General features: G+C 37.1%; 2 protein-coding genes across 2 annotated transcripts in view; one reads left to right on the top strand and one right to left on the bottom strand.

Moving 5' to 3' along the window:
* LOC139721509 (transcriptional adapter 2-beta-like) overlaps positions 1 to 12,269 on the bottom strand; it is a 50,634-nt gene extending 38,365 nt beyond the window's left edge. Inside the window, exons 1-6 of the mRNA XM_071632824.1 lie at positions 12,236 to 12,269; positions 12,034 to 12,140; positions 9,644 to 9,703; positions 3,946 to 4,043; positions 1,406 to 1,497; positions 945 to 1,001 (exon numbers count right to left, since the gene is read on the bottom strand). Coding sequence (XP_071488925.1) covers positions 945 to 1,001; positions 1,406 to 1,497; positions 3,946 to 4,043; positions 9,644 to 9,703; positions 12,034 to 12,140; positions 12,236 to 12,248 — 427 coding nt within the window. The 5' untranslated portion in view covers positions 12,249 to 12,269. The remainder of the gene's footprint in view (positions 1 to 944; positions 1,002 to 1,405; positions 1,498 to 3,945; positions 4,044 to 9,643; positions 9,704 to 12,033; positions 12,141 to 12,235) is intronic.
* A 78-nt stretch (positions 12,270 to 12,347) lies between these two features.
* On the top strand, positions 12,348 to 27,084 carry LOC139721538 (mediator of RNA polymerase II transcription subunit 17-like). The gene is made up of 13 exons (XM_071632853.1): positions 12,348 to 12,461; positions 14,464 to 14,637; positions 15,695 to 15,845; positions 16,570 to 16,756; positions 17,258 to 17,419; positions 17,967 to 18,094; positions 18,642 to 18,773; positions 22,501 to 22,700; positions 23,300 to 23,356; positions 24,729 to 24,872; positions 25,256 to 25,397; positions 26,360 to 26,508; positions 26,859 to 27,084. Exons 1-13 carry the CDS (start codon positions 12,370 to 12,372, stop codon positions 27,082 to 27,084), a joined length of 1,944 nt encoding a protein of 647 aa, XP_071488954.1. The 5' UTR covers positions 12,348 to 12,369.
* The last annotated feature ends 734 nt before the right edge of the window (positions 27,085 to 27,818 follow it).

Genomic DNA, 27,818 nt, shown 5'->3' on the forward strand with positions numbered 1-27,818 from the left:
TTCTAAATTACTGAAACATAAGAAAATGATGGCAATCAACTTAAACAAGAACAGTTTCAAGAGTGAGAGAGTAGGAAATTTTGGAAGGGTTATTGACTCCAAACAAAAGCTGCTTTGTGGCACCAGCTGTGTGTGGTGCTATATTGCAATCAGATGCCTGCTTCCTATAAGACTCCTGATATTCTAGAAGTGTCTACAGTGTGAGCCTAATGGGTAGGTATGGATACATAAATAAGGAGTGCGTGGAATCAAACATGCAGGATAATCAAGGGGTAAGTTAGAAAATGCAATTAAAAGGAAGGAAGAACTGTATGGAGGCTACATCAAAACTTATATTAATGTAACATAGCATACTAGTAGTAACTGCTAGGCTAATCACCATCTTATATTTATAACCCTGTTCCACAGAGATCGGTCAGTCATCAGAAGGAAAGTTTTTTGCTTCAGACTTGTGTTGGTCAACTATCAGGTCAGTGTCAGACATGTTGGGCATGATCATATAAGGCAAGATCTTCCAATGAAGGAACTAAGCTCAGCAGAGTTTAGTTTGCAATCGGACGCCATTTCCAGTCACAAGTCCAGACAGTGTCGGGTAAGCATCGGGTCAGTCCAATATGTGTTGAGTCAATCTGATGCATATTAGATTTGTGTTATGTGACTGTCAGGCATGTCCAGCTAACGTCGTATGAGAGTCTGTAGATTTCTGATGATAAAACAGTCACAACACAGGTTAACTAAAGTCCAGGTTCTATAGGGGTCTCCTGGCATTGGTATCACCTTTGGTGAGCCTTGGTGCAAGTCTCTTGAGTTTGTCAGATCAGATTTCATCGGAACTCATCAGAATGCTGAATGTTTGCACTTTGGGGATCAGATGAGCTTCCGATGGTCAGTGCAATGGGGGCTTTACAACTTACAACTTACACAACTATTGTTTTAATACTTACCATCTTCGGGTCCTGTATGATCAATAACCTTGGACACACGATTCTCTGGTAATGTAACTGTAGAAGACAAGCAAAACCCATAATGAAACTTTATAAACATACAATTGTATTCTATTGTTGTGAATTTCAAAGCAATTCTATTAATTCAAATTAAGACAATCATCAAACACATAAATTTTCTTGATATCATGAAAGTAACTGATATAAAACTGATGCCACTACATGACTTTAGTAATATAATCATTCCACTGTACTTCAGTGAAGAAAAAAAAAAAAAAACGACACTGAAATGGATGTATGATACTCTTTGTCATGATAGCATTATGGGACATTTAAATGCATTTGCTCTTTGAATAAGGAAAGGAGCAGTGCTACCATTTTTAGTTTGCAAAGTGTTACCATAATTCCCATTTCTGACATGATTATACCTGTTTCCTGAATCAAGACAAGGAAAAATGTACCTTTGCCTATGTTGCCTTGAACATAGAATGTGTTGTAGTGTTCAGCACATTCTTCTTTTGTCTTGGAAACAACATGGTTGCCAACTCCATCCCTGCAAAGAGAGATAACATGCACGTAAGATACAAGCAGAAAGTATGTGAGATTACGTACAAGAGGAAACCTGTGAATAAATGGGCTGCATGAAACAGGTGAATAAAAGCGAACTTACATTTGTGCAGATGGCCAAATGAAAATGATAATGAGATTCATGAAGGATACATTTCTCATTGTAAACACAATGCACTTTCAAAAAAAATTTAAAGGAGAATATTGAATGGCATTAATTACATCTTGATAGTCAGTTATTATTTTCAATGATTCCATACTCCTTACTTCCAGAGAGAGAGAAAAAAATGTAAACATCTAATTGTGAAATACATAACAAATATGAACTGTTATAGATACTGTCATTCTATTTGAAACTATAACTGCTCACTCTATGAAATTCACTTTAAAAAAAAAAAGATAATAAAAATGAAATTAGTGATATCATCTGGAGGTCCTCATCCCTTTCAATGAAAATTCAGGGAATTCTTTTATGTTTCCTTTTTTAAGTACATCTAGAATTGATTACATACATTCATACGGTGCACGGTAGTATATAAAAGAGTTCTGAAATGTATATCCTCAACTAGTATCATTAAGTACTCACCTACCAATGATATACATTGTTTGGTATTTTGTAAATTGTGAATGCAAACTGCATAAATTGAATATTCAAGTGACTTGTCCTCCCTCCCCTTTTTTTCCCCATTAACCATTCTAATCTAAAATGTCAGTATAACACTTAGACTAGTCTCAGGCAAATTTAAGTTGTATTTTTTTCCTGTCTTTCTCTTTTTACTCAGTCAATGTGAAACAAATATTTGAATCTTGTACAATGGAACTCAATATTTTTCTTTTTTTTTTCTCAGAGCAGCCTATTCTCAACAAGCATTATTTTTCATTGGGCCCTTTGTTCCACTTCCTATCTCATTGTCTGGTATTATCTACCAACTGAATAAATGACATGTTTTTATCTAAATCTAGTTTTGTTGTTATAGAGTATCACAAAGCAGTGTTAGTTTCCATGACCCTAATAAAAAAGGAATGATCTTGATACACACATGAAACAATACTCATCATATCGATCATCAAAATGAATTACCAATTGCAGCTGGTATGAAGCTATTGTCAAAAAAGTATGTCCTCATATTCATATTCTCGTTTGTCTGTCTTGTTTGAGACTGTTGCTGTAACTTGCCTTTGTTCACAGTCAGTCTCTGTTTTGAGTTGTATATTGGATGATTGTCTTTGGATTCAGTCACTAGCTATGCTGTTATTGTGCAATACAATTGTGTGTATTTACCTTCTCAAGGTTCAGCCTCGTAAGGCTAATGATGTATGCTTTTTGTTTAGAACTATAACATATTAATGTGTATATGTTTATTGTTATTTGTAGAGACCATTTTTTCTTCTTTTCTTCTTCTTGCTTGTAAGAAGTGCAAAATTAATAAAGTTAAGCATGACTTTGCACATAAGTCAATTATCTGAAGGGTATGCCTACAGTATACAATAAACAACACTGGACTATTAAGATCACAGTATGATGAAGAGCGGTTTGTGGTAGCACCACGTGTATGTAGTCCTTGAAAGTATTGTTGGTTGGTGAAAGAAAAACCTAGAGAGAAAAGAGTGGAGAAAGGAAGCGACATAGGGAAAGTGTAAGGAAGGCAAATAGTGACAGTCGAGGGGAAACGGTGAACTGGAAATTGAGGTTCCACCAATGGAGAATGGAGAATAAGAGACAGGAACAGTTTTAAAGGGACAGTACAGTACTGGTTGAGGTGGGGATTCATGTTTTGAACATTCCTAACACATAAGTGAGATAATGAGAAACCTCTTATGAAATATAAAAGAGTATGTAATTTTTAGAAGATTCAATGTTTATTTGATGAAAATTGGTTTTCAAATGACTAAGATATCCAAAAAAGTGATGATAATAAAAGGCGACAGGCCACGCCTTTTATTAGGATCTCTTTGTTTCACCTTGTTTAATATCTCAGCCATTTCAAAGCCGATTTTCATCAAATAAACTTTTGATACCCCTTAGGATTGCATGCTCTTTGACATCTCATAGAGTGGTTTCTGAATATCTCGCAAAATGTTAAAAGCTAGATCCTCACCTCAACCAGAACTGTACACACCCTTTAAGGAAGAACAGAGTGAGAATCAGGTATTCATATGATTTGAAAGTCAGTGAGATTAGAAAGATGAACCAGAAAGGAGGGAGGAGAGGGGGAAGAGAAGGAAAGTCACAGGGCTTAGAGAGAAGAGTTTAAAAAATGTGAAATTATGAATGATGTATCATGAAATAAAGCAATACCACTTGAGAAAATAAAGACGGTAAAGGATTGCAAATGTGGACAATATCTGACAGTCATTTTGTTGATCTACATGTATGCATTATGAGGATGTTATCTGAACTCAGAAGTGAAAAGCACACTTGATCCCTTCTCACCAATTTCCAAATCCAAAGATTTCGATGGCTTCCAGAAGGCAGCTCTCTTCAGTCATACTCCACTCACCCCTTCCTCCGGCGGGATATAGTGCATTATCCTGCCATCAACAGGAAATATGGTGGTTGGTGAAAAGCGGATTGAAAGCATGAACAAGAATACAAACACAACCAAGTGATCTCATGTATTCAAGATTATTCTTTGTTAACCTAGTCCGTTATCTCACAGCAATTCATGGGGGAAAACACAAATAAACATTACTAGGTGCAATTATTGTGACTAAATACTGCACTGCAGATTAATTGCCAATCTTCTCTTTCTCTTAAAAATGCATGTATATCATAAAATATTTATATTTCAAACATGAACTACTGACAATACCTCTCATAAATATGCATGAATACAAAGCGTATTTCGAACTAATATTATGAATGTAGTCAGAGAACTAATTTTCTAGTTATTGCTGCTTTGGAGTCATTGACACCTGCCTGACAAACCTATCAAGATTCAGTGCAAAGTCCATTCTAATTGATTCTAGGGTAGCTGCTTCAGGGCAATTATGCTTTGTATTCCTGCACAGTATCCCAGAGGCACATTTTGATATGCCAATCTCTTGACCAACTACAGATGGCATTCTTAACCCGCTGAGGACGAGTCCCGAGTATACTCGGGCATGTGTCTATGGGAAATGCAGGTTGTAGCAAAATTGCCTTGTCCTCAACGGGTTAATGAAATATCTTGCAGTCTGATCATCAAGAATTTGATGTTGTACATACAGCAGATGAAAATAGACCTACAGTTTCTGTACACATACACTGCACTTTTTGGATATTTGATATCAAATGTCTTGTATTACCATGTGTTCACTCACATCTATGTTTTGCCTGCACCATTTGGTAAAATGACTTTTTACAAGGGTAGAACATTTCAAAACACAACAAGTTAAATCCCACATCTAACTCTGAGTGAGGAAACAAAAGCCTGTAAAATAATTGTACACAGTAATCAATGTCCTAATTGCATTATATTACAAGAAGGCATGAATCAGGCATGAATAAAAGAAATTGAGTGCTCATACAGATACTGAACTAGGATATGAACAGACAATATCATATCTTACACACTGACTGGAATACCTACACTACAACTGTAAGTACATCAGAGACTGGTCATACAACTGCATGAGCCATCTACAAATGGCAAAGAGATGTCATAAGAGCACTTCCTATCCAAAAATACATGTGTATCACATGCACACCTCATGTCGCAAAGAGAGAAATCATTTGAACGGTAACTGTGCATTCAATTCAAGCAAAAGACTAAAAATCAATATGAGAGATATCGCAAGGTACAGTGCCTCAAACATCTAAAATCATGGAAAGCTTGGGAGCTACTGGTTGAATACCAAGAGCCTTTTTGCATCAAACAAGACATGCTATACATTATTTTGTAGAAGTGTTTGATCTATGACACTATATAGGCCTACATTGACATGCACAGTAGAAAAGCACTTCTAAATTACAATGATCACTTAAAAACAGACACTATATAGAGATTTTGATGATGCTTCTTTACACTTGTTTGTAAGTGATACCTACAGCTCGCATCTCAATAGAGCACACTGCATGGTAAGTCAGTATCCAGTTTATCCCTTTATATCAGCAGCACAACACAATTCACTATCACTAATTCTCATATTCTTAAAAATGACAGCACACAAACACACACACACACACACACACTTCACTCTACACTACCAGGTACACAGTTTGGCCTTATTTCCATAGCAATAGCCATTAGCAGTACATCCTCAGTACAGCTCCAATTTCTCATCAAAATGCGATCTAATCATGATTCCTGCTGCTGTGCATTATGCACACCAATGCAGCCACAAGCTCCGAGACAGTACATTGACAGCCGGTGCATAATGAAGGCGTGTGCAGGGCAGCTGCCCTGGCTCCCAACTTCAGCGCCGATGAATGATGTCTCACTGATTGGCAGACACATGGAATTCTGTGAATGGTCGGTTGGGGAGTCATTACTCCTTGAGGGAGGTGTGTCATTATTGTACACAGATATTGACAGTTGAGGTTGAAACCACAGATCAGTCTGTTTTTACATCAAGTGAGTATATACACTCAGTGTTATTAAACATTAGACCTTTCCCCCATCAATTCTCCCTCTCCTCATTCTCTCTTCCTCTTTTTCTCTCCTTTACTTCCCTTTCCAAGTAACTGCCATGCACAGTGTAGTGCATGAATACAAAATGGGGGTACACCTACAGTCTGTATATACTCCTCCCAAAAAGACAGTACATGCTAATCCTTGGCTTTTAACTGCAGTTTTCAACTCTTGCACCTGAATCACAATGCCTATGACTGATCTACACTATGTATCTGTGAGGATAAATTTACCAGCTTGGTAAGCTAACAGAATACTCTTGAATTTGCATTGTAGATATCAGTAAATAGAATCTGGTTTGCACACAGTCTCTTCAAGACGTAGTATCATAGCTTAACATAGAGATTAAAAACATCAAAGCCGTGTTGGATCCACAATATAATGGCATGTAGTGTATTTGGGTAGTACACCTGTAAATGCTTCTACCTTTATCTTATCTGTAATCACATCGGTATGAAATACTGTGATTTTCATTACAAACACACTGTAGGACCCTACACCAATTCTTTAACTCATTTTACATTACACCACCCAATCTATCTCTGCCCTGAGCAGACAGTGTGCCTACATCCATCTATGAAAATAGAACTGCACATGTTTCACAGGGTTCAATTCCAGTACAGCTAAACAATGTGTGACCTTGTACTCACAGAAATATGAACTTCAAAGACACTCACTCACTACTAAAGTAAACATGACCTAAAACCATCCACTCAGCAGCACTTTATACAGATTGCCAGGCAAAGACAAGTTGTGCTGAACTAAGTCTGATACATGTGTATGATGTTAATACTCCGTGTCAGTGACAGAGATTTGCTGACCATTAACTACTGGCATGTCATGATTTATCTAAGAAAAAAATAATAAAATGAAGTTATCACCAAATGATCAACATAGACTTCAGCATTTCAGCTATCACTTGCTACAATACTGTACATATTCTGCGTGATAAATCAGATTCTTCTATAGCTCCAAATTGGAAAGAAATATCTCTGTAAATTCTTCTCTTAAGACCCAATAACATGCATCAGATCTCCTTAATTTCCTTTACCCATACTTGGTTACTCCATAAGTAAGGAAAATCCTTTTATCACACAATACCCCTGCATCATAATGGAGAAAAATAACACTTGTTTGCATGTGGAGGGAAAAAATAACTTGGATGGCCTGGGCATTTAAGGTTACTGAGCCATTGACTGGGATGGGATGAGGGTTAAGCTTCAGTGGTTTTGGGCATTTAAATCTGAACCTTTTCAAAGGCCTATTCAGGAGAGCCGAATAATTGTTCCAGCACAAAAGAAGGTTTAGGTGTCAGAAGGAAGAGGTGCCTCCTATACTATTCAGATTTTAATGTAGAAAGCAGAGAAGGGGTCACACACATTTTCCAGAGCTGCACAAAATTTGATTCTTGTTGTTTCTATAACAGCAGTTGATCTTTCTACAAGATGGAATAACTCAAAAGTTTCTTATGTTTGTAAGTAATACAACAGTAACAATAATTTTTTTTTTTGTCAAATTATCTCATTGCATAATTTCATCTAAAGTTATAAGAAGTGACTAATTCAGTTAAACAGCTAAGGAAAATCAAACAGATTTCTCAAGTTGTAAGACATCAGTCTACAAAGGCTCGAAAGGGATATCAGAAAGAAAAATATATCTAATTTACAGTGTGGTGGGTTATAATCTACTAGTGCTCTACTGTTGCTATAAGATTGTTGGTGCAATCATCATCATCATCATCATCATCATTAGCTTACAAGCCCACATTTCAATTACACTGCACATTTCAACAACACTTTTGTGGATATGAAATGAAATGCATAATCTTACAATTCTGGTGCAAAATGAACAAGTGGCCAGCAGAGTTTAGAAAAGTCATGAAAATTACTGGGGCGCTCAGACCTCCTTAAAATCCTTAATTAGTACATTCAATATGTCATAATTACAGCTATACACATAAAGAAAAAATGACAATACTAGTGTTATATAATCAAGCATTTTATACAAAAGAATTACTATTATAGGTACTATTGCTATGTTGACACAACATTTTCAATACAAAAGGGATGGAGATATCAAATTCATCATTCATTTTGTAAAAGAAACTAAAGCATAGAGATAACCTTTTCACATTTTTGAAATATGATTTCAATACCATCAGAGTCATGTATTTTCAACCTCTTAAAAACACACTGTTAAATCACAATATACCTTATAGGGAAACTCCATGCGGATACTTCCGTGGTCTTTGCAATTGCATCACAACTTCTTGTATGCTGCTTTCAAGCTAACATAAACATTGAGCAAATATTTCTCATGCCAACTCACTATCCACATATTGTACATTCCAATGCTAATTTAAACATAATTTTATTATAGATTGTGAGTTTGTAAACACTGTGATATTCATAATGCATTCAAATATTCAAACATGAAATATATTATTATGCCTTTATGTTTATCAATAAGACTGAAACAAATGTGTAAGTCAATAAGAAAAGATAATCTGAATAATCTTTTGTTTCGTTTGAAGTATAATTCCACACAATGTTCAAGTTGACTTTAATGATGGATCAAAAACAAAACAGATGAACAGAATTGTCATAAATTAGAGTAAAATATGAAAGTTGTAGAATTTTTAAAGTTTATGCTACAGGTTTACAAGTAGTAAGAAAGGTTGCAACTACAGTATGTAAATAAATTTCTGTGGTGATGTCATTAAATCATGATTTTCCTATTAGTTTGCACACAGACTATTATCAAATAAATGCTTTTTTGCTAATTTATCTATCTGCTATGATCCTTTCCCCGGAAATAGAACTACAGTAACCAGCAAACTCCTCAGTAGATGATATTTTCTATTTTGATTTCATGCTACAAAGGGGAAATTTTAATACAAAAAAATGTGTTCATTTGTTGGTGGGCAGATACATTGGGGTCATAGCATCATAAACTCTTAGGTACATGTAGCATACAATGTATAAATACACACATAAAAAGGTAGGTCTACAAATATCCCATCATGTAAACACAAAGAACTAAAAGTTCATGAAATTTACCACATGAAGTCAGAGTTATTATAAAACCTATTTACCATTATCTTTGATTTGAGCTACAAAGCCAATCTGAATTCAACACTGAGCTGCACTGTAAGCTCAAGATATATTCTGCAGCATAGGACTTTTCTTACTGATATTATGAAGTACAATATATACTTGTTTCAGCCCATCTTATTTGGGACACACTTGGAGTGCCCTACTTGAAACAAGAAATTAGCAAACAAGATCAAATTAGAGAATAGGCCTCCTGTAAGTAAGACATTCACAGATTTAAACAAACACAAATTCAAGACTACATGTAGTTAACATTAAATCATCAAAATTGATATTTTTGGACTGGTTGACAAACATGATAACAACACACTGCACTGGAATTAATATTGGGATGAGAGTTTTGGATCTGAAATGAAAACTGAAAAAAAGGGGTTACAGAAAGAAACAAACTCAGACTTTAACTCACCATAATTTGGTACCCATGATCTCTTTTGTGTCCGCCTATTTCTGCACCAGCTCGGAAACACTGTTGGAAAATTTTAAAAGATTTGTTTGTCATAAGAATGCTTCTCCACTAATCAAAGCATATCTCTATTCTTTCAATATGAACAGATACTGCAGGACATACTGTAAGACTTCATGCAAAACTGTACTTGACAAAACCCTAAATCTGCCTTCCTACTTTGTAATGAGTGGAAAAAAAGTATGGATTTATTACCAGGTACTTGTATACAAGTTATCTTCATGAGTCTTCAAATGAAAGGGATTTTTCACCTGGCTAGTCTTGTGCAGCTAAAGTTCCAGAGATAGACTAAATTGGAACTGCTCTCTTTCTCTTTCACTCTTTCTCTGTTGTATGCAATAAAGGCCATCATACAACAATTCAGTTCTCAGCACCCATGACTCTCATTCATCACATCTACAATTCTGCCTTTAATTTCATATATTCCAAAATATTTTGTGAGAAGTAGCATGGTACATAGGTCTACAAAGTTGCTTACGGAGTATGTATCTTTTCTCTTAGAATCAAAATACACCTCTTGCTCCTGATTTAAAAATGTCTATGAGATTTCACATGCACTCTAACATTTAGGTATCAGAACTGCAATTATGTGAATATATACAAAGCTGAAGACTATACAGGCTACTAAATTTGCCAATCTCAAAGGTTGTGTTATTTACTGTCAAAAACAAAAGAATAGTGAAATTCTTCACTAATAGTTTCCCATGTGGGGAGAATGTAAAATTCAATATGATATCATTAGCAACTGGGACAGAATTTCCACATTTTACATCATGTACAGGTACCTCAGTAAAATTCATATTTAGAGTTGTGTGAGGACAGTGCTAAGGTGGAAAGTTATAACTATAGGCCTATATGGAAATTACCACTATCCAGGATTTAAAAAAATCATCTTTTCATTAATTTCCCTATCTGAACACAATTCAGTTAATTAAGATTTTATTTTCTTTCATGGTCCTTGACAACTGCATACTAGTAATCTGGAAGGGTATATCTGATTATCACATATCAAATAAAAAATATCTGCTATTGTACTACTTATTTCTGCATAAATTATATACCATTGTGTGTGATCCTTTCTTCACTAGCTCACACTATCTTGTCTGTTCTATCATGTTCTTAATATCTGTCCCATTATCAAACATAAGTTTTGTATAAAAGAATGTAAACTGCAATACTAATCATAGATCTCTATTATTGTATCCACCTTACACAAGCCACAGTGGTTCCAGATGGCTTCGTTTTGTAATATACAGTATTTTCTGTGTTTGTGTTTGTTTTTTTTTTCTAAAAATATTTGCTTTGACTGATTTATTTTTGTTTTGCAGGATGTAGTACTGAAATTAAAAAAAAAAATCACATTTTGTTTACCATGTACTTTTCATGAGGAAAGATTTCAGTGAAAAGAAATATATTAATAATCAATAACTTCTTTCATTGGGTCCTTCTCTTGTGTTGTGGGTGTGTCTGATAGAAGTTGAATGCCAGTAGCATTTCTATAGGGTACATCAAACAAACATTTCTTGTCAGAATAAGATTCCATATTCCCTTTCAACAACATGATATACAGCCAGGGAAGGGTAACTACATGATAGAAATAAGAGTCAAAGACAAACAATGTGATTTAAGAATCTGAGTGTAAGCTGTAGTAGTACATGTTGCATAGCTGTGTAAGAAGAGCAAGAGAGAGGGAGAGATACCACAGTACTAGTAATCTGAAAAAAGCTACAACCATGTCCACACTGTGCATGGTCTCTGGTGTAGCAAGAACAAAGAGACACAAAGAGGATATGAATACAGCACTACCCTAAAGCATTGGCATGTGCAGAGTTGTCCACTACCATCACTGCACCAGTGTGAATAATGGCTGCCTGTGTAGTACATCAGTCGTATGTGCAGCTAGCACAAACAGCCCCACGGACGGATGGTACAGGAAATGAATACCTAAATGGACCCCCATGGCTTCTATACACACAACTCGCAGGCACGATGCAGCGAGTGTGACCGACCACGTACATGTGCTGTGCTGTGTGTACCACACACATGAATGAGGCCTGGGCGGATGGGGCAGGCCTACCCGTTAGCTTCAATGCGAGAAACACGATCTACAATGAGCACTCGTAAACAGCATTCAAAGTCAATTCCACTCTCAGTTGCTTTGCACGCGTTACATCGCACATAAAAAAGCACTGCGAACGGTGAAATTTGACTTATTTCAGAGAAAAAATGACTGTGTTCCTTGCAATTAGGCTTAATTTGTATAAAACAGGGGTTTAATATCATTGACCTTGAAAGTGTAAGCAGCCGACTTGCTGTGCTATTTTTATACTCGCCTGTAAACAAAGATCAAACGTCTCGGTGTCGGAGCATTCGCAGCATTTCACGCTGAAGGATTTTAACTCCTCCTGGCAGTAGTTACAGTACAATCTTGGAGGGGTCTCTGTAAAGAGAATGTAAAACCATACATCAAACATATAATCACATTTCATGGAAGAGCATAAAGCGGGAAATTATCAGTAATTTCCGTTGTCTTACCGGCTACCGACATCTTTGGCACATTCGCAAGGGAGAGACGGGGAAATCACACGCTCGCGAGCTCGCTCCGCATGCGTGACGTCATGTGGTCAGCCCACAATGCATCATTGTTATTAGCAGACAAAAAGGAAAAAATGGCTGGTCCGTCGGTAAAGCTGAGCTTGGAATCTCTTCAAGAACATAAAGTCCAAGAAATATCCCTCGATGGCCTGGAAACATATACCAAGTATATAAAGGCATTTTGTCTGCATTGTTCACCAAATGTTTTCTACAGAGTGACTGTTTTGATAAGACGGACTTGCTTTTATGCCATTTTCTTAGTCCTATGCGTGTAAATTTATGTGACGTTACGAGACTCGAGGAGAGCACTGAAGTTTGTGTCAATATGTTGCGGTTTCTGATAACATATTACTAGTGTTACTGTTTCTGATAACATATTAGTGTTACACTTCGACCCAGAACAACTTGTGAAGCTGGGTTACTTTTGTACAGGCATGCCGTATGATTCAGAGAGTGAAGAGAATGATGCTCTTTCAATTCAGAGATAGATTTATAGGAATTTGAACCAAACATCTGACATTTGTCAGAAATTGTCGTGCATGACAATGACACAATGTTGTTACTTTTGTACAGCTACTACAGGCATGGGGCATGTCGTATGATTCAGAGAGTGAAGAGAATGATGCTCTTTCAAGTCAGAGATAGATTTACAGGAATTTGAACCAAGCATCATTTGTCAGAAATTGTCTTGCATGACAATGACACAAGTCAATGTTGTGGCTCAAAACAACTCGCTCTTTGTAAGCCAAGACTACAGAGATTGTGGTGTATGCTACCTGCACAATCTGGAACTAAATTACCCATCTACATATTCGAAAGTTCAACCTCATGTGAAAGCATAGATTTTACACGTAGCAGGCGGTCGAATTTTGGATGATGTTGTGGTCGAATTATCAGAGCTACCAAGTCTCACGCATTGTGAGTGAGACTCCAGCATTTAGGGTCTGTCTCACGATCTCACGCATGACACCCATTTTTCTCACGCATTGGGAGCATAGCTTAAAGGATAAGTGAGAGTTGCAATTGAAGGCATATTTCCCTTTTGTCTTTCAAAATAAGTAAAAAATAGTCACTTAAGTATGCACCAGCTTGCACCATTAAGAGCTAAAATTGAAAAAACTCCCTACCACGGGAGGGCAGACACCCCCTCCCACACCCTCCCCTCGCTCAGTCGCTTCGCTCCCTCGCTCACGCACATATATGCGCACATGCAGATATGCTGAGTCATGAAAATCTCTCTCATAAAATTTTTCTGAACTTGGCATCTATGAATTATAGGCAGCTTGTTTATGCAATGAATCTTTTAATTTAAGTAATAACCGACTCAATGTGGGAGCTAACAGTCAATGTGCAATGATTGATTGTGGCAAGCAAGTTGAAAGCAGTTGGTTGAGAAATGCATATGTCTGTCTGTCTGTCTGTCTGTGTGGTCATGTGCATAGGTACCCGTACTGCATTTTTCCTCAGACTTCAATCAGCTTACCATAAATCATTTGTACATTGACTTTTTTGCTCCTTGTTACTTGTGTAAATTTGTCATATGGTATTAGTAATTGGAAATAAACTGTTATAAGATGTAAACTAGATTCTATATCCCATGATTTTGGTGGAATTCAGGGTTTTTTCAGAATTCTAGATATCTACATGCATATGAAAGTACATTCCTAGTGCCAATTTGTACATCATGTGCTTCCCACACCTTCAAATCAAGTGAAAGGCTAGGAGTAATACCTTCACATACTTTCTCAAGATCTGTGAGTGTAAAATGTCAACTACTGCATAGAGGACATACAGTATTCAGTAAATCATATGTCAATACCATTAGTAAATATTAAGTGTTGGAAAAAAGGAAGTAAATAAACCACTTGTTCATCCAACAGCCCAGGTATTCTATAAACATTTCTGATACAATAGATGGTTCTGTTTCAGGAGCGTAGCAAAATGTTCTGTTCTCTGGATTAGGAAATTTTTATCTGGTGAGCTCTTGTTGTAGTAGTACATATACTCTGCTTGTCATCCTGTGCAATTCCATACCAAGTGCAGTTAAATTGCAGACTTTATAGCAACTTAAAACTTCATGGAGACAAGGCCATCTTGAAAAGAATTAGAGTCTTGACAACTTTTTGTCCCTTATAGTGCAAGAATGTATGTTATCTCAACATTTGCAGGCCTCTGTCTATGTCAGAGAATTTGGCCAAGTTGGCACACAAGATCAACTTTGCCACCAAGACGGGAGATAAGGAATCGCAGGAAAGTGCAACATCTGAGGCGGAGGAGAAAGAGGCTGTCGCTCCATTTCAGCAGCCACAATGGCCGTGGGAGTCCGTCAGGAACAAAGTCAGGTGTGACATATGGACAAATTGCAGTGAAATTGTTAACCCGTTTAGGACAATTCCCAAGTATATTCGGGCAGGTGTCTATGGGAAATGTGTGTTGTAGCAAAATTAGTCCAGCCTCAATAGGTTAAAGGGGAATGAACCCAAATATACATGTGCAATGAGTTTACTATACATCAATATTAATGTTATCAGAACACATCATTGAAAATTTGAAGAAAATTGGGCTATCTGTTCATAAATTATGCAGTTTTGAAATTTCAGTGTAGCCATCACTGGATTAGGAAATTACTACAGTTCTTCTCGTCACATATGGAAAATGATTTTAAAAGAATTATAAAGAGAATTGCACAACATTTTTGTTGTTGAAAAGTACACATTCCTTTTGCTTGTTACAGATATGTTCAGTTTAATGATATTCACCCTGCTTTCTGAAAGATGTAAGTCAGGAAAATTGGAAATATGTTGAATGTTCATTATATTTTTTGCACATTGTCCATATGTGATATCACAAAATGTTGTAGTCTTCTCATCAAGCGATGGCAGCACCAAAACTTCACAACTTTTCAACAGAATGTCTAATTTTCCTCGAACTTTCATTGATGTCTACCATGATGTTGCTGCATTTACTCAATCTGCATATATATTTGGGATTCATTCTCATTTAAAGTGTACTTACAAGTAGTTATACTGATTATTTAGCTTCCAAGACAACTTTATTTTGATGACAGAAAAAAAAACCCAGGAAACTAAATCCCATATTTTTTTTTTTTTTTTGGTTACGTTACCTCAGTCATGGTACTTTTGACAAATGCAAATGAAATATCTACAATAGGATGATGAGGTAGCATTTCCATTCTCAGTTTTCTATTGCTAAAAAAGTGTTTGATTAAATACCATACTTTAAATGTTATTGTGAAATTTTACTTATTGTGAACTGATGACAGAATTGAATGTGAGGTGTACAGAACATGAGAGCAATTGTTTTTTAGTACAAGAATGAAGCTACTGCCTTCAACTCATTAATGCCTCCCTTTGTACCTTTACATCGCATTGTTGACAGAGCTGCTCTTACAGAGATGAGTGTGCTGTCAGATGTTATCCACATTGCCAGACTTGCCAACAAAGAACACCCCTACATGGTCCTTGATCCTGTGTCGGTGGACAATACTCCATCCAAGCAATACAACTTGCAGATTGTCGAAAAGAAGAAGGTGTGATTTGTTCTCGAAACATGCCTTGTGTGGATTGAGATGGGTTGTTACAGAGTTTTTTGAAGTTCAGTTTATTGGTTGCTTCTCAGTCTTGGAAGAGGATGGGCGGCAAAGGAAGGGTGTAGTAATGGCACTCATATCAAAACATTAATTTGCTTTAAAAAAAAAATCAACATATGATCATGTGTCATTTTCAGTTGCATTTCTATGTATTTTTTTTTTTGACATGCCTTTTTTTTTCTTGGTCTCAGTATGAAAAAGGGTTTTCATATCTTTATGTAAATTACCACTACAGTGCACTCCCGTTATTAACGAACACGGTTATAACAAAATTCCGGTTACAACGAAGTAAAAATTCAGGTCGCAACATTATCCACTCTATGTATTTTTATTGTTTATTTGTTCGGTTATAACGAAATTTCGACATAACGAAAGAAAACTGTCGGTCCCAAGGACTTCATGATAACGGGAGTCCACTGTAACTAAATTTGTGATTATCATGATTACTTGGTATTCAAAGTGTTCAGCATTCATGTGTCCATGTATACTGTGCCATTTAACAAGGTAAATTGAAATCGAAGTCAGAAATGTAAGCATGTTGATGTTAGCTAGATTTATTGTTTGCATCATAAAGTTTGTGTATAGCGATATGAAATTGCTGTTGATTAAACAGTGACGTACACTGTGTCGTAACTGTGAACATCTTATGTTCAATTGGACTCAGAGCTTAGAGGCAGCAGGAAACATCCTCATGAGCGGAGCTTCAAGGATGATTCGTTCAAAGCACTTTGGTAGTCCAGAGAAGAGGAGTGCCAAGGATGACTTCTTTGGGGAGCTCCACAGACTTCGGATGCACTGGAGACTGAAGAGAATTGGTAGCAACATCCTGGGTGACCTCAGCTTCAAGACAGGTGGGATGTTTGATGTTCTCATATGACGCATGCCATCACCCAAGGCAAACTGGGATATGTTCATTCCCTGTCATTGCCTGTAGATTGTATTGAGAAGAGGAAAAAACAGCCTCAGTGCAAATAAGGCAATCATTGTAGCTTTCAAAATCACTAATATTTCATCAAGTGAACAGGGGTTGCAGCATATTCATTGTACACAGAAAAATATGAAAGAGAATGTAGATGAGTTATATTCTCCATTTCGAAAACTTAATGTTATCGGTCACAAAATCTTATGCAAGCCTCCTTTGACCTTAGCAATTGCATTATATGCAACTACATTCTACTATTTGTACCAACACAAAATGACGTTTCGTATGAATGCCGTTATGCACATAAAATTGAGTTGCAAAGTCTTCTAACAACCTGATAATGTGCCTGTTTGGTATTTGTAATCTTCCCACTACAATGAAGTCTCTTTTGATAATGTGTTGTAATGATATTTACTGTGTCCATTTTCAGCTGGTTCTCGATTTTGGCACAGCGGAACTTTTGAGGTGGCAAAGTCCACAGAGCAGGAGATAGAGGAGGCTGAACAAAAGGGCATCATGCCCTGTGCCCTCAGGGTCACTGTCCCTTCTGACCTCTCGGGTACTAGCTACATCCAGGTTCTTATCCAAGAAGGTGAGTTGCAGGCATCTCCATATCATTAAGAATATCACTCCTTGTCTGTGTGTGAATGTGTGTTAATAGATTACATTGGATTTAAACGAACAAACAAGCAGACTTGGTATAGGAGATAGTGATGACAGTGCGACACAAATGATCAAATTCTGGAACACTTTAACCAAATTTACGGGTTTAATTAGGTGAAATGTTGAGGTCTGGTACATTATAGGTCTGGGAAGTGTGCAATAACTTGACTGTCAATGTCATTTCCTAAACCTCAGTGCATACATAAACTGTCAAGACAATGTATTGATAGATTAAGATAAGATGGTAGGACACCTCTTTCTGTATATGTATGTATATATGTTTGATAATAGAAAGGGTTGCCCTTATTGGAAATAGAATAAAGAGCAAAATATGAGGAGAAATGCTGTGTTCCATAATCTCATTAAGATGACCCTCAAGTCATCAATACTGCAGCAAGAATCAAGTGTTATTGCAAGTTTGTCGGCTCGATGTGAGTAGTTCATACGATCATGAAAGTTTTATGTGTCATTGCCAGGCGAAGCAGAGATTGCCACAGCTCTAGTAGAGCATTCCAGTAGGAGTCATGTGTCAGCCGACGCCCACTGGCAGGAGAGGCTGGAGGCAGCTCAGAATGTCCTCTTCTGTAAAGAGCTCTTTGCACAGGTGATTCACACTTTTGTAATGAACATTAGTGTTACAGGTTTTGAGGAACTTTAGAGAGCCTTTTCCTCTAACATATAAAGTTTTCACAATAGTATTGGCCAATCACTGTAAACTGAAATTATAAATTTAAACCCAATGTTGAAAATGGATATCAAAGAAATTTGCGTAATGTGAGAACACAATAGTCACCATTTCAACTGCAATTAGTCCTTTTTCTGTTCAAGATACTGTACATTAAAAAGAAATTTGTTACCTCTATTAAATTCTGAATCTGTCTCCTTATCTGAGCAAACAGTAATTAATCAAACTTCTACAGCATACATTAGGAAACTGTGGACCTGATAAGAGAACTGGTACATCAAGGTATGAGAATTTTCTTTTTCTTTTGTGTATGTGACCAGACTATCATACTGAACAATTGCATACATGTATATTTTGTTGTATGCTTTGATAACTGGGGAAGAATACGTAGTGTAATCAGGAGTGTGATTCTTACAATTGTTGAGAATTTTAACTTCCTATGATCAATTTCTTCTTCTGCGCTCAGATTGCTCGTGAGGCAGTCCAGCTGAAAGCAGCCATCCCACATCTTGTCGTTGGTAACCAGATCATTGCACACATCTTTCAAGGGGTGCAGCTGTGCATCACACTCTGCCATGACACAAATATGGACAGGAGGGTAAGAAATTTATCCCTCGTCTGGCTGATTGCCGTAGCAGAAGAATTCATTTTGAACTGAATTTTCAATCTTTTTATTTGACCCTAATTCACTTACTATGATCTTGTTAACAATTCAGAATGTATAAAATAACTTTCTATATGGCATTACCATATTTTGTTCAATTTGGATCAATAAATCATTCGTCTTTCAGATGATCAAGCAGATTTTTTTAGGAAGTCATACAGTGGAAACTCGATATAACGAGATGGTCGGGACCGAGTCATTTTCCCCGTTATAGCCGATATCTCGTTATATCAGTAGGCATAAAAGAAGGCATAAAATAATGACATTAATTTGCACATGTGGGACTACCCATCATATTTCAATCAATACTGAAAACTTTACATTGTGTGTGAGGGAATTACTCACCTTTATGGGTGAGAAGATGTTTTTGCCAAGGAAATCCAATATCAAGAATGTGTTTCTTATTAATTGTAGATGTTTGAATTTGTAAATTTATATAGCTTGCGATTGTATCAAGATCGTCTGTGGATTGGTATGTGGTTATCGAATGGGTGTGTGTTGTGTGGAAAGCTTGAATATGGTCTGCACAATGCTGTGTGTGTATGTGACACATTCTGCATGTACATTATGACTGCGTGTGTGTGAAGACGGGGAATTCCCTAAGTAGAAGGCCAATCACAGCATCAGATTGCCTCACACCTGCTAAACGTCATGATGATGTCATGCATACATATGGCCGTCCCACCACATTTTCTGCATGTATCAGTGTGCGTGCACACACACACTTCACACGTACAACATGCAGTGCTAGCTTGAGTGCATTGAAGAAAATGATTATGTGTGTGCAAGGCAGTTTTTGGCGCATCGAGCTTTACAATCTCGGAAGATGATAGCACAGGCGAAGTAAAGCTTTACCGAAGGCATTTTGCTTTACCTCGCTATAGCAGGTTTGATTTACTATGTTTTTCTTTGTTTGGAAGTCACAAAATTTATCTCGTTATAGCAGTTATTTCGTTATAGCCGATCTCGCTATAAGAGAAGCATTTTACATAGACTTGTGTGGAAGGAAATTTGGGACCGAGAAAATTTCCTCGTTATAACCGATATCTCGTTATAGCAGTGTTCGTTATACCGAGTTTCCCCTGTACTTGGTAATTTACCAAGATTTACTTAATGTTCATGCCATTTGAAAATCATCTGTTTGGTTGTATCAGACTGAAGTGACACTGAAATCAAACTTGTGTTTTTGAAGAGAGCTATTTAAACAATGAAATCAAGGTGAGGAATAGTGCAGATTAAAATTTTATTGTGTGCATCTGAATAATTTGTATATACACCTGTTTCATTTGTATGGTTGCAGTATGCTTTCAAGCTCATATTTTGCAGTTTTCTACATACTCTTGAGCTTCGATATAACTAGGTATTGCTGAATCATGCTTTTCAGAGTGGCTTAATGATCTTTATTTCATTTTCCATGGCCTAACAGAGAATTCTGTCTTCATCAGTGAGTAATATGCACACATTTGTATTGATACATAGTGCCAAAATCCCCACACTCGACACACTCTTGCATGTATGCAGGTTACGCTAGGTCTAGTTTTAAATTTATCACCCTGTTAATGCATATCACGGAAACTGAATGTTGTGGTAATATTACTTTTGAATGGCACATGTCTATCTCGTCACTGAAATATTGAGATATGTCATCATATATCTTTATGTGTTCTTTCTGTGTTTTGCTTCTTTTTGTGCTTTACAAAATTTGCCTGTGAAATCCTTTATTTGATTATTGAGTTAAATTTCAAAAGCTGCTGATTTGTGGTATCGAGGATAGCCCATTTTGAGAGGAAACTGCCAGTATGGGGAATTTCAGAGAATTCTGTAGACTAGTCCTAGCAAATTCTCAAATGCATGTATAAATACCATTTCACGGTGGAGTTGAGTGGAATAAATGTCTATAGTACATTAGAATGAGAATAGTTCACGTTTTAGACAGGAGTATTATCTATCAAGTATTTCCAATCATACATGAAGTTGTATTGAGGATCAGCAACTTGTGGATTTGCTTTCACTGTCAAATGGTAGAAGGAAGTTTTTTTTTTGTTTTTTTTGGTCATTAGATGATCATAGTTTACTATTTTATCATTGCATTCAGCTGCTGCTTTTATACTTACTCTTAACTTGCATGCATTCATAATTCATTCTTCATCCAACACTGACAATCAACCTTTGTTAATGTCTGAATGGTAGCTAATTAGTCTAGAATTCAATTTTGTTCATTTATATATAGATATTTTGGATGCCATTGTTAGCAGATTTGTTTATTCCTTCTTCTCTTTTAATTGTGTTTGACCAAAGTACTATATTGTTGTCTGGTAAAACAGGAAAATGCACTATAGCAACCGCATTTCTTAATTTTTTTTTTTTTTTTTAGGCTAAACCCTCAAAATAAAAGTTCCACTGATACGGTAGGCAGATAGCACAGAGCTGCCAAGTGTCTCTGATTTTGCAGAAGGTTCTGCGAAAGCTTGAATATCTCTACATGTCCTGACGAGACAATATGAAAGTATGCAGTATTTGGGAATTGCCCTTGCTTGTTTAGATGCATGCAGCACACATATGTCTCCCTGATCGCTCTTTGTATTTAAACTTCCCTGATATCAATGTGTGAATGCTGGCAGTCCTGGTAATACCGGTACATCATGAAGTACGGTGACAAAATTTGGAACACACCCAGGCAACTTGCATGGCTTGGGAAAAAAACCCAAAACAAACAAAACACTCCGTTTTGAAATATTTTGGGTTCATACATTTCATTTTCTTTTGTGTGTGATTTCAGAGCATGTACATTTTCTAGCAGCCACTGCTGCATGAAATCCAAAAGCCTCAGTAGTTTATAATTAATTTCAGTGGCACTGTGAGATGTTGAGTCATAAACTGCTGTTTGTTTAGTGCAATAGCCATTTACTATCATATGTACCTACCAGTTCCTTGCAAAATTCTTGACTGTTTATTATGTATTTGTTAGAATTGTGTGATGTGTATTGATGTTCACAGTTGAGAAACAAGAGTCTGCATGATGTCTAGGCTATGTTTGTGTAGAATTCTATTACTCAGTGTGCTGTTCAGTTACTTGTATAGGTGTTAACTTGTCACTACTTGTGATGATATGTAAGACCAACTAGAAACTTCAAAGACATTAGTTACTGTATATGGCAAATATTTTGCAAGGTTTTTATTTTTGTGAATTGTGCGAGTGGGGTGCTGTTCGCGAATTCAAAGACGTAAAAAATTAACTCTGATCCCGACATGAATTTGACGAGTGATTTCTCTGTACAGTACTGTGCTCTGTAATCGCGAATGTAGCCACTCACAAAATTGTCAGGAACTCCCAATTCACACAGAAATTAGACTTGCTAGATATATGGCATATACAGTAATCATTTCATTTCTTGAAATCTGTGATGTCAGGGTTTCTGAAAAAAAACCTGATAACTTTAATAGTAGCTCTTCAAGGAATACAAGGTTCATTGAACACTTTCAATATTTCTCAAATTTTCACTTCAGAAGTATTTGGGACAGGTAAGGTTATAACTTGTACATTTTTCATTCTTTTATGCAATAGTCAAGCGTATCTGTGCAGGCACCTTGAAAAGTGATGAACACTTGTGAGTTGGTTTCAGCATATCTTAGCCAGATTATGTACATTTTTGTATCACAGATGGAAGCAACAGTGAAACCCAATCATAGCCATGCTTTGGAGCACTCCTTGCATCAGCTTCTGAGAGAATTACATCGAAGCAATCTCAACGGCGCCACCCCTCGGCCAATCACAATGTCTCATTCTGCAGCGGCCAAGCGGCGGAGAACTCTGGCACTCCAGGCTGCCGGACACAAGGAGATTGCCCAAACTCAGCAGACGTAAGGCTGATCAAAAAAACAAAAACAAACAAACAAACAGACAAACAAGCAAACAAATAAACAAACAAACAAGCAAATTATTATATTAACCACAAAGATATTTAAATGATCTGAGGAATCTGTTTTGTTTTATTTTGTTTTGTTTTGTTTTTTTTTGTTGGCGGGTTTTTTTGGTCCCATGAAAGCAAATTAATAAATCCTTTCTAAAGAAAATCTTGCAATTGTAAATATATGATTATGGTCCAGTCTGTATGCAAACTGAATGTTGGCACAAAAACAAAGACTATTAGTATACTTCTTGCTGCAGCCTTTTAACTAAAGACAAGTTGATCTACAGAGTATATGTGATTTGTGGTGTATTTCATGTAGAGAGTTGAATTATGGTTGAAGAGAATAGATAATAAGATATTATTGCACTTGGTGATTTCATGCAATCAAAAGGGATATCTATGGGGTACTGAAGGCTGTGATATTAATTGTGATATGTGCTATCAGTGCAACAATTGCCATTAAAAAAATCACATTCAGTACGAAGACTTCTTCGCTGCTTCTTCACAATGATCCATTTTATAAGATGTTTAAAATTTGTGTCATTGCAGGGAATGTCTGTTGGAGAAGATTATGAAGCAGGCCAAACACATCGTATTGAGGCAAAGGTAGAGATACTACATGAAGCGAACTGATCACTTATATAAAAAATGTCATTTGTTTGAGTGTATGTGTGTGTGTGTGTTTGTGTGTGCATACATATGTGTTGGTCTCTGTGTGGGCATAGTACTACTAGTAAGTGGTTGAAGCTTCTGGGCACATGTGGCAAGTTTAGTAAGTGACAACAGGCAGCAGTGAGTGTGTGTGGACCAACTACATGTATGTATCAATAAAGGAGCTGTATTTATCTTTGAGAGAAGAAAGGGTACACTAAGGCTCTGAAGAAAAATTGGCAAGGGATTTTAGCTTGCATCCCCAAAAGATGTGGGTACTGGACAAAGGCGTGCTCTGACTTAACTTCTTTTACCTGAAAATGCTGGTACTTGTAGATGAAAATTACCCAATCATACTATCCAGAGAATGAGTATTACTTCTCAGTGTGATTAGAGGATGATTATTTAAAGATGACCCCTCAGTCTTACCCTAACACACAGGCCATTCAGCACAGTGTTTGTGTAGAAAGTGTACCCCTCATAGCCTATTATTATTCTTCATCTTTGAGAGTCATTTCATAATTTGATTGAGACGTTTACATTATCCCAAGTCCAATGCACACAGCAATACGATGCATTCTGCAATTTGCTGGGTACAATGCATGTGATGTTGACAAAACAAACAAATAAATAAAATAAAAAAATTAAAATTCTTCCAAACCCCTTTTCTCATGTACAAGCAAAGATCAAACAACATACAGGTAGATATCAATGCAAGGGGTTACGAACCTATACCTGTATGTAGTGTCTGCAGAAACTATATCAAGTTATTTGACCGTACAGATGATACCTTAGAAATAAAGATTCATTGTACAAATTGTAACAACTTTATATTTGCATACTGGCAGTGTAATGTCATGTCATTAGGAAATAAGGGACAACAGAGTGATTTGTACACAACAAAATCAAACCATGTCTCCAGTGCTTGATGTCAAATTAAATGCTTAATACAGGTTATAGTAATAAGTAATAATTTTTTACTTCCACATATTGATCAGTTTGTCGGGATGATTTGTGGTAAGGAAGAATGTCATGAGGCAGTGGCAGATCCAGAGGGGGGCGCATTGGGCACATGCCCCCTCTTCATATTTTGTTTAAAAGAAATAAATGAAAAAAAAAATGTGGGAGCCAGTATGTGCACCCCCCCCCCCCTTTAGTTTTGCAAAGGCGCCTCCCCTTTACGGAATTCCTGGATCTGCCCCGTGCATGAGGTGAAATAACAAGACATTACTGTAAAGAGGACAATACAAAAATATATAAAAGATATATGACATTCACATGGTAATTGAGAGATTGTTTGGTCCCCCCCCCCCCCCCCCATCCCCAGAGTTGCCAGGTTGCTGGATACCATGTCAGCAGAGCATCAGGACCCCTCCATCCACGCCCACTGGGGTGCCATGACCAGACCTCTCCAGTCCACCGTCAAGGTGCACATCACCTCCAGTGGCTTCATCTATGAACAACTTGTCAGGTGAGGGTGCACTGTGTTTCTTGCATGGATTTTCAGCAATTGGGTTGTTGATCTCCAGTTCATTCAGGTTTGTAAAGCTTTGTCAGAAGTTAGGATTGCATCTCTTCTTCTGAAAGACATATATAGTGCCTCTAATTGATCTTCAGCTCAACGGAAGGCAATTTTAACCCGTTGAGGATGGACTGATTTCGCTACAACACACATTTCCCATAGACACCTGCCCGAGTATACTCGGGGACTCGTCCCCAACGGGTTAAATTTCAAGAACATAAAATCACTACTTTGTGTTCCATAATTTGATGATTATCAGCTCACAAAAATCACACAGTCACTCACACACTTAAAAAGTAAAATGTACTTGCAATAGCTTTATATGATCACAGCTACTTCATTTTCTTGTTTCTTATCAGGTCATCAGTGCAGCTGAGCATTGAGACAGACAGCATACAAGCAGTCTGGAAGGACGGACGGGTCGTCACACTGACACATAATGAGCAGGAACTCAGAGATTTCATCATGCTTTCAGTGAGTAGCAAAATAAAGATGTGCTATGATAGACCCTGTAAGCTGTAGTAGTATAATTAACAGATGATTTCAATTTAATTGAATCAGTTTTGTTCTCTGTACTAGATCATAGAGACCCACTTATAGAATTAGAAATAAAACTTAAAGCAGAGCAAGCATTTTTTATTTTTTTATTTCATGTGTTTAACTCTGAAAAATCTTCGGAACTTGAAATTTAGAGAAATTTGTTTATATGGAAAAGCTGATGTGAATAAAGTCATCAAAACAATCCAACTCCAACAAAGGAAGAACTCCAACCAAACCAGACAATAGAACATAGAACTCTCCTCAGAGTCACAAAATAGGACAGTCAGTCATGTTGGAATGATGTCCCCAAAATGTGTCCATTAACTTTGCAGACATAATGACCTTTACTTACATTGCTTGCTTTCACACCACCTTCCCCACAGTGATGAGTGTCTTCCTAACAAGCTTGTACAGTCAATCTTGCCCAAGTTGGATCTATTTGGACTGAAGAAATAGCTTTGACTTACAGAATATATAACTGATGAGGGTTTAAAATCAATAGAATGCATGTATAAAGAGAAGAGGACTTGAAAAGACCTGCTTAGGCAAATTATTCAACTTATGAGAGGTTGACTTAAGCAAGGTTGACCGGATGTTCAAGCACAATTATACAAAACTTCATGTGATTCGTGTTTGTTTGTCTTGTGTGTTGTGTTTGAGTGTGTTGCACAAGTGAATTGTCACTGATGGCAAGAGCTTCAACTCTTCAACAATAGATACATTGTACAATATCATACATAGCACTTGACTGCTAGCCTGCACCAACAATTCAAATGTCTTAATAGATGCAGAAGTGACCAAATAGGCATCCATGAAATTTGTTTTGAGTTAACAAAGACCTGACTTTTTTTTTTTTTTTAAATGAGAATGGTTTATTTTTGTCATTTTTCCTGCAGCTATCTCAACACCAGGTAATAATTCTCCAGCAGCTCTGCAAGTACATGAGTATGCAGATCCTACAGTACAACCTCCACGTAGGCACAGGACCAGCACCCCTGCTGGGCAGTGCTTCCGCCATCATGTTCACCACACCTAATGGCCAGAAGTAAGACTTTGGTCCATTACTGGTAGACATCTCTTTCAGAGACAGTTTAGTTCTCTTCTAGTCTTGCCTTGACAATGACAATGACAAAATGTATTGGGTTCAACCAAAATCAAATCTGAACCTTCAGAGTGGGGATATCACAGGAAATCATTCTGCTGAGGGGCAAAATATTGCTGCTATCAAACCAAATGTGAACTTAATTTTTGTTTTGGTGTCCTCATGCATTTTCCCTCAGTACGTTGCAGAATATAGTAAACTAATGCCTTACTGAAGCTTGTGACATAAAGAGTGAGAGGTATGTTTTAGATATGATTTCTAACACATTAAATCTCTGCGCTTCCATATGGCAGGACTGTTGCAGTGCGTTCCGACCCACTGGAAGGCGTAACAGTGATGGTACAGGGCTGTAAGTCATCCTCTACCCACCACCAGCTGCAGGAGGTTCTCGGTGATGTGGTAACCGACTCCAAGTGGGAGAACCTCCCAAAGGGCTACCGGGAGGTGGACATGGCTCGACTTCCAGGACGCAACTTCATCCACAAGATGGAGATGTTGATGGCCACTCTTGCAAAATAACCCCACCCACCACATGAAAGAGACATTCTGAGATCTACAAAGGACTATGGTTGCAAGGACTTCCTGTTATTGTGCCACTGAGGCAGGGCGGCCTTGAGATGGCAAAACAATGTATCTACATCCAACCTTATTTCCAGTAAATCAAATTTGAAGTTTCGCAAACCTACAGCTCTTTTCCTGTTTTCGTTCAACACTTCATATCTTACCCTAGGACAAACAGTATCCGTAATACAGTGCATGCAAATGGATTTCACTTGACCCTTTATTTTTAGAATAATTTGCATTTAATCAAAACATACGTTGTTTTGCCGTCTCAACATGACCACACTATTGCCATTGATACGGTAAAACAATGCAAGTCTCGATTGCTGGCGCGCATATAATGTATTACAATGTCAATATGTGCATGTGGCGTGCAGACTATTACTGCGTAAACATGTAGATGGCAAAACAACGTATTGCATGTAGATACGTTGTTTTGCCAGGTCCATGCCAGACGTGTGTTGAGCAGGGGCAAGCGTATCGCCGCTTACATTGTTTTGCTTACAAAATTTGAACAATTCCCACTGGGAGGGTGCGTCATATCTCAGTAACGGAATGGGTTCTGATTTCAAGATTTGGTCAAGAGTTAGATCATACTAAAATAAGCTGAAATATGTGACTAAGTCAATTTTCATGAATTTTCGACATACATTGTTTTGCCATCTCAAGGCCGAGGGGACTGTGTTTAGTCC

Source organism: Diadema antillarum, unplaced genomic scaffold (assembly GCF_040938485.1).
Source record: "Diadema antillarum isolate AM-2024a unplaced genomic scaffold, OU_Dant_1.0 scf00000145, whole genome shotgun sequence".
Lineage (NCBI taxonomy): Eukaryota > Metazoa > Echinodermata > Echinoidea > Diadematoida > Diadematidae > Diadema > Diadema antillarum.

What these genes read in the sequence shown, in the direction of transcription:
- LOC139721538 (XM_071632853.1), top strand. Translation starts at nt 12,370, where the DNA reads ATGGCTGGTCCGTCGGTAAAGCTGAGCTTGGAATCTCTTCAAGAACAT. An exon ending in TGACCTCAGCTTCAAGACAG is followed by an intron (nt 16,757 to 17,257) that starts GTGGGATGTTTG and finishes GTCCATTTTCAG; the next exon opens with CTGGTTCTCGATTTTGGCAC. An exon ending in CCAGGTTCTTATCCAAGAAG is followed by an intron (nt 17,420 to 17,966) that starts GTGAGTTGCAGG and finishes TGTCATTGCCAG; the next exon opens with GCGAAGCAGAGATTGCCACA.